Raw genomic sequence first — 12,419 nt, forward strand, 5'->3', positions numbered from 1 at the left:
TAAGTTTTTAATAATTTCAAAGAAACCGTCGACCATGAATGGGAGTACCAATCCGCTGCTGGATAAAGAGGAGCATGTTTTGAAGCTCGGAGAAAGCTTCGAGAAGAGGCCAAAATCTTCTTTTCACACCATCAGATGTGAGTGTTTGAGGCGCCCCTGTGTATCGACTGAGCCGATCATTTCTAAATAATTACAACAATCTCATTGTTTTTGTTACAAGTATCTTAAAATTCGATTGGTACAATATGGATATACTTTAAATTCATTCCAAAGTAGTACTTGAAAATGTTTGTAGAGTTTAAAATTCTAAATTTTATCTGAGTCAGAGGTTCTTAGTCATTGACAGTCAAAGGTTAATAAAGACTAGGCATAGGAAAACAGAGTGCAATTACTAAACAGTAAGACATTTGCATTTGAAGACTTTATTATTCTTTATTCTACGTTTTTGCACTCAAGATGGATACAGCAGCTATGTTTACTTCTTTATCTACTTCCAGAGAGTTGCACATTTTGCCTGAAGAACCACAAACAAAGCCACACATGTGATAATATTATTGGTAAAAACTACAATGAAGATATCAGTTTCCATAGTTGCTCACTTTAATGTACTTCCAGCAATCTCTGTGATTTAATCTTAGGCCCTCTCACCTGTGTCAGGTTTGGGCTGCCACTATTACTTAGACCTGGAAACCTAAATTTTTATATTTATGAAATTAAAAAAAAATCTCAGTTTTTTTTTAAATAGAACATTCAGGATTTTAGATTTTTATCACGTAAAGAGGCATGGCTGACATGCCAAGATGGTGTTACAGTGGAGGGATGAAATAACGTTTTATACATTATAACATTTTAAATTTTATTTCATATTCACATTTAAGGGTGCAACAATATATAAAGACCTTAAAGTAACAGTAAACATTTCTTGTTCCCTTTAAGAAAGAAAATAATTTTTAGAACATTTTGTTGCCTCTTTTGTTGTAATTTTCTGAATGTTATAATCCTATGTAGCATTAACCTGTAAGTGAAATGAACTAGAGACTACCACTGCAGTCTGTAACCCAGTATTTGAAGCAAATCAATCAAGTTTTATTAGCAGACTTCAGTTCATAAACACACAGAAAGATAAATCATTCATTCATTCATTCATTTATTTTAGATGTAATTAAATATCTGAGATCTCATAAGAATTATAGAGCATTTTAAGCGCATGCTGTTTGGCTTGGTTGCTTCTACATATACAACATTTAATAGAATAACGTTTAATTTCGTGTTTCTGACTCTAGTCAGTGCAAATATTGATGAGTTTCTGCTAACCAGTCTTACATATACTGAAAACAACCAGGTCATCTGTATAAACAAGCATAATATTTTTAAATGACATAATTTGGCATGAAAGCTTTTACAGACACCAGTACATTAGCAGCACAACCTAAAGATTATTTTAAACATGCATATTAAGGGCTCACCAGACCCGCGATTAATGCCTCGATTTCTTTTTCAGATGACTTCAAACCAGCGTCTATTGACACGAGTTGTGAAGGAGAGCTGCAAGTTGGGAAAGGAGATGAAGTTACCATTACATTACCTCACATTCCAGTAAGACTCTGAGGAGGGTGTGGCACAAAGCAACTTTTACATTGCCAGTTAGGCCAGCTTGACAATCCCTAAAACTCCAGTTTGACATATTGGGTAATGAGTAATGTCAGCCATTACAGTTTATCTGTGAATTATGTGGCAACTTTACTATATAAATAAGTAAAGTGTTTATGACTTGGTTAAAATGAGAGATACTGGTCAGCAGTTTCCTTATTAGTAGTCATTGAGATCCATCCGTCTGTTACATATCTCTAAAAATATTTTTACTAATAAATATGTAGTTAGGGAAAATAAAAAATAACAGAAAGTTAAAATCAAACTTGTCTTCCAGGGCTCCACGCCTCCTATGACAGTATTTAAGGGAAACAAGCGACCATATCAGAAGGACTGCGTTCTCATCATTAACCATGACACGGGTGAATTCGTCCTGGAGAAGCTCAGCAGCAGCATCCAGGTGAAGAAAACAAGGTGAGGGGAAAATGCTTTAGACTTCAAGACAAACTAAACAGTTTTTCACAAAACAATCTTAAAGGTCTAATATTGGCTGTATCTGCTGTTTGTTTATGCTACAGGGCAGAGGGGAGCAGTAAGATCCAGGCCCGAATTGAGCAGCAGTCAGTTCGCTCCAGCCAGCCTAGCTCTCAGTTCCGGGCTCCAACCAAACCCGGAACTGGGATCAAAACCTCGCCCTCCCAAACTAAGGACAACCCCTCTCCAGAGCCGCAGCTCGATGACATCAAGAGAGGTGAGGAGGTTCAGCCGCGCACATCAAACTTACCTGAGCGCTAAACATTAAAGGGGCAGTATTATGTATTTTTCAGGTACAAAGTGCCATGTCATAGCACAACCAAGTACCCAAGTTAGCTTCAGCTGTTATAAAAATGCTATATATATAAAATATAACTTAGAAGAAATTTGACTTTGTAATTTAACATTTGACATTGAGTGGAAGCTTGGAAGCTTGGAAACTGCAGCTCAGAGGCGGCGCTAGGTTAATCGAGGCGTTTTGCACAACTGAATGGTTGCCAGGAAGATTAAATGATTTCTCAAACATGTACGAAAGAGTCAACTCAACACTCCACAGTCAAATACACAGCGTATTTGACTGTGTTTCAAATACACAGTCAACCACTGTGTATTTGAAACTGGATAACCAAGAGAAAAAATGAAAGAGGAAAATGTTATAATTTTTGATGTGACGTGAAGCTCATAGAAGGCAATTTTACATAATACTGCTCCTTTAAGAGGCTAAAGATGAGCTTTAGAAGGTTTGACTTGGATCAGTAAGGAACTGTAAACACGCTGACTCCATTCCAACAGAGCTGAGAGCGGAGGTAGAGGTTATAGAGCAGATGAGCAGCAGCGGCAGCAGCAGCTCCTCGGACTCAGCCAGCGCCTCGGGGAGCGGCGACGACAGCAGCAGCAGTGACGGCGAGAACGACGCACCGCGGCCGCTCAGCCAGACCTCCCCCAGCCGCCTCCCTGTGGCCAACGGAGGAGTCGACCGGCAGCAGGGCAACAACCAGCTCATGAACACACTCCGTGAGTTTCTGATTACCGTTCGCTTCGAAGTGTCTCCAGGAAACAGTTCCTCATCTGTTTTCTCTGCAGGAAACGATCTTCAGCTCAGCGAGTCAGGCAGCGACAGCGACGACGAATGAACTCTCCGGGTCAGCCTCGCCTCCCTCACACTCCTCCTCCTCATCTTCCTCTTTTTTGCCTGATTCATTTGTTTCTTTGCTGTGATAGCTGACTCCATCCTAGTGCTGTAGTGTGACTGTATTTTAAAAGTTTTATTTTGGTATTTCCTTAAAGATGGCCACCCAGACACATTAGGAGTTTATTTTTATTAGATGTATATTTTGTTTTGGAAGAGTTTTAGCTGAGAGTGATGGAAGATTATATCTAGAGCATCCATGCATATTTTAAGTACTAAAAGAAGCTAGTTTTATCAGCCAAATACTTCTATTTTTATTAACTTTTGTTTGTATCTCAAAATGAACAAGATAAAGGTTTCAGTCGGAACCACCCACAGCTTTGTCTGACATACCACCGTATGTCAGACAAAGCTGTGAACATCCTCTCTTTATGTTGTTGTTGTTATTAGCACTTCTTTCAGCATGAATCAAACTTACATTCATATACATCCTCTTTCTTTAAATACTAAAAATACTGTACTGCAAAAACAGTATCAATAACCTTTCAGCCATTTCACATTTGATTCTTTAGTGGCTGTTTAGCACCACATAAAACAAGAGAAAACTGAATTTTACCTGCCCTATTTTTCAAAAAGAGATTCTAATGACTTTTTATTAATTATATAGAAAGTGAGGATGTTAAAAGTTGGTATAAAAGCTGCTCATACAAGATCCTTATAATAAATGAATAACATCTTGGATGATGTTCTTTTTCCCCGCCACAAGATGGCAGACAAGATTCAAAATTAAAACAGAAACCTGCTCAATGAAGGACATTCATTGAGTAGGTTCATTTGTAATACCAAAAAGAAAAATGGGTTCTTTCAAACTTGGTTTGGTTTCTCTGGAAGGTAATGTTATGATTTGTTTGTGCTGGATCTTCATTTACCCTAATTGTTACTCGTTGTGTTCATCTTTCTCAAATAGCAACAGATGTAGATTAGAAAATGAGGAAAGTCAACCACTGTGTATTTGAAACTGGATAACCAAGAGAAGAAACGAAAGAGGAAAATGTTACAATTTCCAGTTTAGCTCTTCACAGCTCTTTGATTGCAGACAGTGTTACTATCTGAGAGCCGTGTGTACTGTGTCTACCCTTCAGCTTACAGACACATACAGATTTTCTCATTAATGTTTGATTTTATATGTTATTTTTGGTCTTAATGTCAGGTACTTAAAGCATCATCTCTGTGTTTCAGAGATTTGACTTTATTATTCAGGCCTCCTGAGCCAATCATTGAGGCAGTTATTTAAAACTACATTATAGGAGACTTGAAACAAAAAAAAGCTCATAGGATAACTTTTATTTGTTTCAGACATGTGTTGTTTGTTTGACCCAGATATAAACCAGGCCACAGGACCTTTAAATGCTTTACAGAATGTTAGTTTGGTAACAAAGGTAAATGTATTATAGTCAGAAAATGCCAAAGAATAGAACTCGCCTAGAGAAAGACATTCAGGATTGTTGATTGTGTTCAGTTTACAGTTTTACAGTCTCTCTGTGCAAACAGTATAATTGGTTACTTTGTTGTTGTTGTTTTTTTTAATTAACTGCAAACATTGTTGTGTTTGGTATTATTATTTAGAGTTACTAATAAAGGAAAGATTCAGTATTAAAATAACTAGGTCTAAACATAAAATAGTTTTTGTAAAAGATGTCATAGAGAAAAAGACTTTTTTATTATTACAGAGTGAATCATAATTACATTTGGGAAGTTGTAGAAAGTTTTCGCTCACATTTAAAATGACTTTACATACAAAATAGACTCCAAACTGACTTTGTTCTGTTCTTGTGGAAACGAATGCTCCACTGCTCCAGTTCTGACCTGGATTATTGGGAGCAAAACGTCATCCAGACATGCACTCCCAGCCTCTTGGTCTCAAACTTAAAGTAACCGGCAGACTAGAGAATTACAGCTAACAGAAATTTAAGTGAATATACTTTTATATTATTAAAGTACATAATGTCAGATTTCATCTCTCTCTTTTTTTTACTTTTTTATGCTCCAATTTATCTACATCAGTTGCAGAATCATTGCAAATGCATGCTGTAGCAGTAAATGACAATAACTTGGCATCTTCCCTTTTATTTAAAGGAAGCTGGAAGGTGTTTTTTGCTGGAGGTGATAAAATATAGTCTTTCCTCTAATTTGCAACCTGGGGTTTTGTCTTTCTTCTTCGTGAATCACAAAACAATCCCAGTTCAGTAAGTTAAAGGATTATTCCACTTTTTTTTTCTCGACTTGGTCTTGGATATATAAGCTAGTTTTATTTCTCTAATTTGTCCTCTATGGAGATTTTACTTACATTCACTGCTTTTAAATCATCCCTTTTTATGTGTGATCCTTAGGAGTAAATTCAGATTTGGTAAAACCACAGCCAGATTTGCATATAAAAAGTTTGCTATAATAAATCTCTTTTAGAGTTTAATTTCCCACATTTACAAAAAAAAACAGACATTATGTTGTACATTTGCAACAAAAAAAATAAATCCATGATTAATGGAATATATTTACAAAACTAAGATGTTGTAAAGCCACATTTATTGATTGTTCTGATGCAGTATGATCCTGGATTATGTTGCAAATGTCTGACTTTATAGTCTTAGTAAAGTTGAGTTTATTTTCTAACATTATAATGTCAGAAAATATGTTAGTTTTAAAATCATTAATGTATGTCCTTAACGATTTTTTTAGTGCAAATTTATGACATTTCAACATTGTAGAATATCAATTTTTTTTTGTAAATGTGGGAAATTGTGCCCGAAATTTCAGAGATTTTTTTTTTCTTTTTAATTCACAATGGCTTAATGCTCATTCATATGATTCAGTTGCCATACAAGTTATTTAGCGAAACCTGGTAGCAACTGGGATCATTTAGTGTTTACTTTTAACATCTGAAGTGACAGAAAGCATAAAGAGAAATGAAGTATGTTTAAATTAGAAGTCTAAGCAGGTGGAGGATCTCGTTTGTTCTAAGCATTAAAACTAAAACAAGCTTTTTAGAAGATAAACTCATGTCACCTTCAACCAGGTTAGCATTTCGAAGATCAAAAAATGAATTTAAATAATGAATTTTGTTCTGTGTCCATGTGAAACATATCAGCATCAAATATGAGTGAATGTGTTCTTAGATCCAATTTTAAGTATCTGCAAACTAACTGGACGTATGCTGCATTTATTTTCTCTCTGAAGCCGAGGCTGGGAATAATCATAAATATGTAGAGCTCATTCTAGTTGTGAGCTGGAAAATGAGAGGCTTAGCTATTTGTTTTGGTGCTCAGTACTATGCGCAATACAAGCCTATAACTATATGTTCTCTCCATTTTATGCATGAAAACACAAAGGGAACATGTTTACAGCTCTATGCCGAATGTGGACTGGAAATAATGACTTCCAGCTTAAACGCACTTTCTTCCGTTTTCCACCACGGACTTAGAAAATACAACTTTGGAGTGCAAAGAGAATGCAAATAACCTACCTAGCTAAAGTAACTAGACAAACTAAATTGTCAACTTTCTAATATCCAAGGAAATGTTAGTGTTGCTTAGTTTATTTTTAGGCATCTGGTAAATGTGTAAGGATCGATTGTTGATTTAATGAACTCCAAAAAGAAACCAACACATATTTTTTTTATTCTGTTGTTTCCCATAGAAACTGTAAAAGTCTTGCAAAAGTGTGCAGTTGTTTTACTTACTGTGTTGTATTTGTTATTTTAGTTTTTTGTGTGTCTTAGAAATGTATTTATGTGAAATTTGGATTGTACTAAGTTTGCAAATTTCAGTAAAATAGTTTCCCACATTCACGGTGAGAATTCTGTTTTTACTTTCTGTCAGTGTGTGTACTGAGGTATTTCCCCCCTTACAAATTTCTTCTGTTTCTTTTTTGTCACACTGAAATGTTTTAGATCATAAAACACATTTTAAGACAACACAAACATAACTTGAGCAAATGCAAAAAGCAATTTTGATATCAGTTTGATATAATTTATTACAAGAAATATTATTCAAACCAGGGCTGCACAGTGGCGCAGTTGGTAGAGCTGTTGCCTTGCAGCAAGAAGGTTCTGGGTTCGATTCCGGGCCCCAGTCTTTCTGCATGGAGTTTGCATGTTCTCCCTGTGCATGCGTGGGTTTTCTCCAGGTACTCCGGCTTCCTCCCACAGTCCAAAAACATGACTGTTAGGTTAATTGATCTGTCTAAATTGTCCCTACGTGTGAGTGTGTGTTTGCATGGTTGTGTGTCCTGTGTGTCTCTGTGTTGCCCTGTGACAGACAGGCGACCTGTCCAGGGTGACCCCGCCTCTCGCCCGGAACGTTAGCTGGAGATGCACCAGCAACCCTCCCGACCCCACTGAGGGACAAGGGTGTCAAGAAAATGGATGGATGGATTATTCAAACCAGTGTGGCCCTGTGGGAAAAAGTAATTGTCCTCCCTGATAAATCATGAATTAATCTTGATTAACCACATTATTTGGAAGGCTGAGTTTAATTTCACTAGTCTCATCCAGGCCTGATTACTCTCAGATGTGTAGAATAAAGGAACCACTTAAACAGCACCTGTTTGACAACATGAAGTAGGCAAGAAGAAACAGTAGATGACAAATAGTTAATGAAATCAGTCAGGAAAAGGTTGCCAAGCAATTTCTAATGGTTTAGAACTCCAGTTAGCCACGGTGGGAATCATTTTCCATATATGGAAAAAAAAATGGACAAATGTTGAACCTTCCCAGAAGAGGCCAGCAAACTCAAACTACTCCGATAGAGCTTCAGTGACTCATCTAGGAGGTCGCAGGAGAGCCCACAGCAGCTGAAGGCCTGCATCAATCAGAGAAGTCAAAATTAAAAACCACTGCTGAGATAAAAGTTTGACATGTACAAAAAACATCTTGATGATCTAAATGTTTTGGGAAAAAAGTTGTTGACTGACTAGACAAATGTTTAAGATTAAAATAAGTGAGTCAAACCCGCCAGCAAGTCCAAAATTGAAACCCTAAAAAGAAAAAGAGATGCAGTGGCATAATTTTAAACAAGCTTGAAAGATTCTTCACTGGCTGAATTAAAACAATCCTTCAAAGAAGAGAAGAAGAGTGGGTCAAAATTGATCTACAAGGGAAACAACTCATTTTCAGTTATCACTAATACCTGAAGTCAGTTGTTACTTTTAGGACCCACGCACTTTTACACTTAGGACCAAGTTGGTATTGAATGTATTTTTCTGCTTAATAATGAGAAAATCGTTTTAAAATTACTTTTATTTCAGTATGTGTTTCTTTGCTCTGATATTTAAATGTTTAATCTGAACCATTTAAAGCAAAAAACAAGACATCTTTAAAGGGGCAAAACCTTTTTCATGGCGCTGTGCATATCACATTAATTCAGAATCGATTGGACAGCATAAAAATATCTTAAGAATAAAATCCATACAATGAATAATTAGATACATTTCTGTAAATAAAAACTAACTTTCCACATATTATTTTGTATATATTTAATAATTTAGGCAGGTTTATATATAAAGGTACGAAAATACAATTTATCTAATATTTGTTCTTTCTCTGTTGCTTTTTGCTATTTCTGTATAGGTGCAGAAGCAGCAGACAAAACAAAATATAGAAAAAATTATTTTTAAATATCTACAAAAAACAATTAAATTCTCACAATATTTGAAAATAACATTTTGCACTTTTTATGCTTCTAATTTGTTCATTTTTACCTCTACTTCTTTATCTATATTCAGCTACAATAGATTGATTTACTTTTTATTTTTGACTCCTTTGTCACTTCCTAGAATGTTGCTCCCCGTACTGTAATTTTCTTGTATATTTGATTCCAGTTTTGCTTTTTGTAGTATAAACATTTCTAACATCAGTCCAATTCTTCCCTGTTTAAAGATAGTAGTATACTTCAATATTCATTTACTATAAAGAGCAGAGACAGTAGTCAAAAAGGAACTTCGAAACAAAGGATATATTGCTGGTCTTAAATAATTATCATCAAGTGAAACATATGTTTACATGAACACCTTCAGGTTTCATACTATCCACAACAAACTGTACACGGAGCTTTAATACAATACAGTACTTATTCCCTGCGATGGTGCAATAAATGAGTCACATTTGGGCATTTTTCTTCAAACAGTAACACAAAAGTACACAACAAATACATAAATAGCTTTTTTGTTTCCCTTTGAATCAAACAAAACAATTAGATTTCTTGGTTCTGGCTCTTGCTACAACATGTCAATGAAGGATATATAAATTAACATCAACAACACATAATAATAATTAGAGCAATAACAATATAAAAGCTGTTTTGTCTTTTATATGAATCTGGTAAGCTTACAGTATGCACTGATGGAATAGAGATCAGCCGGGCAGTTTGATATGATGCATCATAAAGTTTCTCATTAATGCACAAATCCGTATACCCAGTGTCTCCAACTTAAGTCTCTGCAAGGAGGCGCCTGATTGGCTCTGAGACGAGTCCTCTGGCCCAAGCAGCTTCTCAAAGGCCCAAATCTGAACGGTCCTCAGATGGTGCCCTGAGTTTTTTCTTGATATTTTGTTTATCTTCTAAAAATGTCACAGTACTTGGCATCAGAAGAGGCACGAGAACCTCTGAGACGTGTCAGCCTGTCCCCCGTTTTTTTGTTTCTCTTGTGTTGGAAGTCACTGCAGCACGTTTCTTTGCAACATTATGGACCCTGAGTACCATGGTGCATTTGATTGGTAGACCTGAACCCATTAGCGTCCTTAGTGCTCTTTTTGTTAGCTTGGTCCTCTAGTTTGGACACTACAGACGAGTCTCCCTAAATTAGCCCCTCCCACTCAGTCAGAGGTCAACAAGGGTCACCGTCCAGGGCAGGACGTGGGTTTGATGCAGCGTCCCTGGAACAGCACCAGATTGGCGGGGCAGTGGCAGCCGGCCACGCAGGGTTTATGACACGGTCCGATCTCATTCCAGTTGTCGCAGGTTTTAATACATCCAGGACCGCAGGTGTCATAGACTGCGTCATGTTTACACTGGGTGGCTGGGAGAAAGAAGCAGAAAAAAAGATAAAATCAGGACTTAAAGCATGAAAACTAGATGCAACAAATGTCTCATAGCCTCATGCTTTATTTTTAAGCACAGACATATTTTGTACGTAAATATCAAAACGTAAACCAGGTTGTTTCGTTAGCAAATCCATACAGTTAAATGTCAAATTCTTTACACTAGTTTTGTGACAAGATACACAAATTTTATTCGGGATAGACCAAACTTGCTATTTTTCTCTCTCTTTGAGGATACCTCTACCGTAAACACATAAACTATGCAACACTCTTAAGGTGAAAGGAAATCAGAGAGGCCAGCATTTAGATCTCAAGCCATCTCTATTGTGTTTCTTCTGCTATGTATTAGTCTATGGGACTGGTGATGAGTGACTAACACTAACCCATGCAGACGTTGTCAGGCTTCCACTGTACCGGCACTCCTTCCCTCTCACAGGCTCTGCTGTAGGCAATGAAAGACTCACAGTAGCAGTTTTTATGGACCGGACACTCACACATGTCTGTCACACATGACCTGCAAAGAGCACAATATCATTTAGTGTAGAACGGCTTCACTTTCACACATTAAGTCTGAATTTTGTCAGATATTCTTTAAAGTAAGATTTTTAAATACAATCAAGATGCCTATATCTTCAAGGAATTTGGGAATGGCCAGATGACTGTCATTGCTTTGTAAGCTTCTAATAGATTGATTTACACTTTTTGTTTCATCAAGACACACCTCAAACACACTGATTGATTGATTAAAGAGTAGAACAAATGGACAAAAACTCTTATCACATGCTTAATCAATTCCACAAAAAAGAAAAAAACAATCTTGTTTCTACCTGTAGAACGGCCCAAAATCAACCGCACGGTGGCACTTCTGAAAATCCCATGATTTTATCTTCTGACATTCTCGATGGGCCCGGAGCTTGACTTTGACTGTGCCGGGGCACAGGTGGGACGTTAACCTGCGAGGTGGATGCTGCTGGGAGCAAACATCATTTCCATCGACTCGCCATGACTCAGCAAACTCGTCCACATCGAACTTCAACAAGCCGTCACCCCCGATGGTGTCGTCTCGCTTCTGACCGTTGTAGTTCCCACAGAGGCCGCAAAGGCGACCGCGTAAGTGCGGAGCAGCAACCACTTCTACAAAACTGTCGCCATCCCAGGTTATTTCTAGACCTGTAGTGTGAAAAACACAGCTTAGGGTCTGTGGATTTACTATTGAAAAAAGTAAATATGGGCTAAAGTTTCAGTTGCCCAATAATATACTGTTGTTTTATACCAAATATACTGTGAGTCTTAATGTGTCCCAACCTGCAATGGTGGTGAGCTTAAGCAGGTACCCATCCAAATCGATGTGCACCCCAGGGCCGTGGTACGGCAGTGCAATGCGAGTCCCATTCCTTCGAACTGTGAGGTGCTGATGCAGACTGAGACTCAAAGCGCCGAGTCGAATTTCAACAAACTGAGTCCAGGAAAACGAGCGAGTTCGCCGAGCATCGTTCTTCACCAACACCTGTAATTAAGACAAACTTGACTTACTACGCTAATATTTAAGCTTAAGTTCTTGATGTGAAGGTAAGTCTATCAACCATTTCCAGTTTTTTTAACAGGCAGCTGTTTCGGAAAAGGTTGTTTTTAGAAATGTATACCACTCATTTGTATCCATTCCACTCTTCTCTGCAGAATCAATCAATCAACCAATCAATCAAATTGTATTTGTATAGCACATTTCAGCAGCAAGGCATTTCAAAGTGCTTTACATAATTAAAATAAAAAAGAGCATGTGACAGTGAATAAACAGAAAGACAAAGAGAATTTTTTTTTAAAGAAGAAAAAAGGTTAAAAAAAGATAAAAACATTAAAACCCTCACCCCTTGTAGGACTTCAGTTAAACATCTCACACCTCAGAGTTTTAGTTAAAACGCCATTTAACAAGGATTCTCACACTTCAGAGTTTTAGTCAAAACACCATTTAACAAGGATTCTCACACCCCTAGATATAGATTCATTTAACTGGGACGTTAAACGTCCGGTCCATAACGCTAAAGAATAGCTTAAAATCTGTAGGAATGGATGGAA

General features: G+C 37.1%; 2 protein-coding genes across 2 annotated transcripts in view; one reads left to right on the forward strand and one right to left on the reverse strand.

Annotated features, from left to right (window-relative positions):
* The first annotated feature begins 5 nt into the window (after nucleotides 1–5).
* On the forward strand, nucleotides 6–7,097 carry eaf1 (ELL associated factor 1). Its single transcript, XM_008430844.3, has 6 exons — nucleotides 6–137; nucleotides 1,502–1,596; nucleotides 1,928–2,064; nucleotides 2,169–2,341; nucleotides 2,917–3,138; nucleotides 3,208–7,097. Exons 1-6 carry the CDS (start codon nucleotides 35–37, stop codon nucleotides 3,255–3,257), a joined length of 780 nt encoding a protein of 259 aa, XP_008429066.1. The 5' UTR covers nucleotides 6–34; the 3' UTR covers nucleotides 3,258–7,097.
* Nucleotides 7,098–9,242: 2,145 nt separating this feature from the next.
* The window catches only part of bmper (BMP binding endothelial regulator), a 44,468-nt gene continuing 41,291 nt past the window's right edge, over nucleotides 9,243–12,419 (reverse strand). The window contains exons 13-16 of the mRNA XM_008430846.2: nucleotides 11,652–11,853; nucleotides 11,174–11,516; nucleotides 10,730–10,860; nucleotides 9,243–10,324 (exon numbers count right to left, since the gene is read on the reverse strand). Coding sequence (XP_008429068.1) covers nucleotides 10,143–10,324; nucleotides 10,730–10,860; nucleotides 11,174–11,516; nucleotides 11,652–11,853 — 858 coding nt within the window. The 3' untranslated portion in view covers nucleotides 9,243–10,142. The remainder of the gene's footprint in view (nucleotides 10,325–10,729; nucleotides 10,861–11,173; nucleotides 11,517–11,651; nucleotides 11,854–12,419) is intronic.

This window comes from Poecilia reticulata, chromosome 16 (genome assembly GCF_904066995.2).
Source record: "Poecilia reticulata chromosome 16, P_reticulata-male-v2, whole genome shotgun sequence".
Taxonomy (NCBI): Eukaryota; Metazoa; Chordata; class Actinopteri; order Cyprinodontiformes; family Poeciliidae; genus Poecilia; species Poecilia reticulata.

Bases quoted from the DNA above. Each gene is read 5' to 3' on its own strand.
- eaf1 (XM_008430844.3), top strand. From the start codon at position 35: ATGAATGGGAGTACCAATCCGCTGCTGGATAAAGAGGAGCATGTTTTG. The intron at 1,597-1,927 runs GTAAGACTCTGA...CTTGTCTTCCAG, and splicing joins TTACATTACCTCACATTCCA to GGCTCCACGCCTCCTATGAC. The intron at 2,065-2,168 runs GTGAGGGGAAAA...TTTATGCTACAG, and splicing joins ATCCAGGTGAAGAAAACAAG to GGCAGAGGGGAGCAGTAAGA.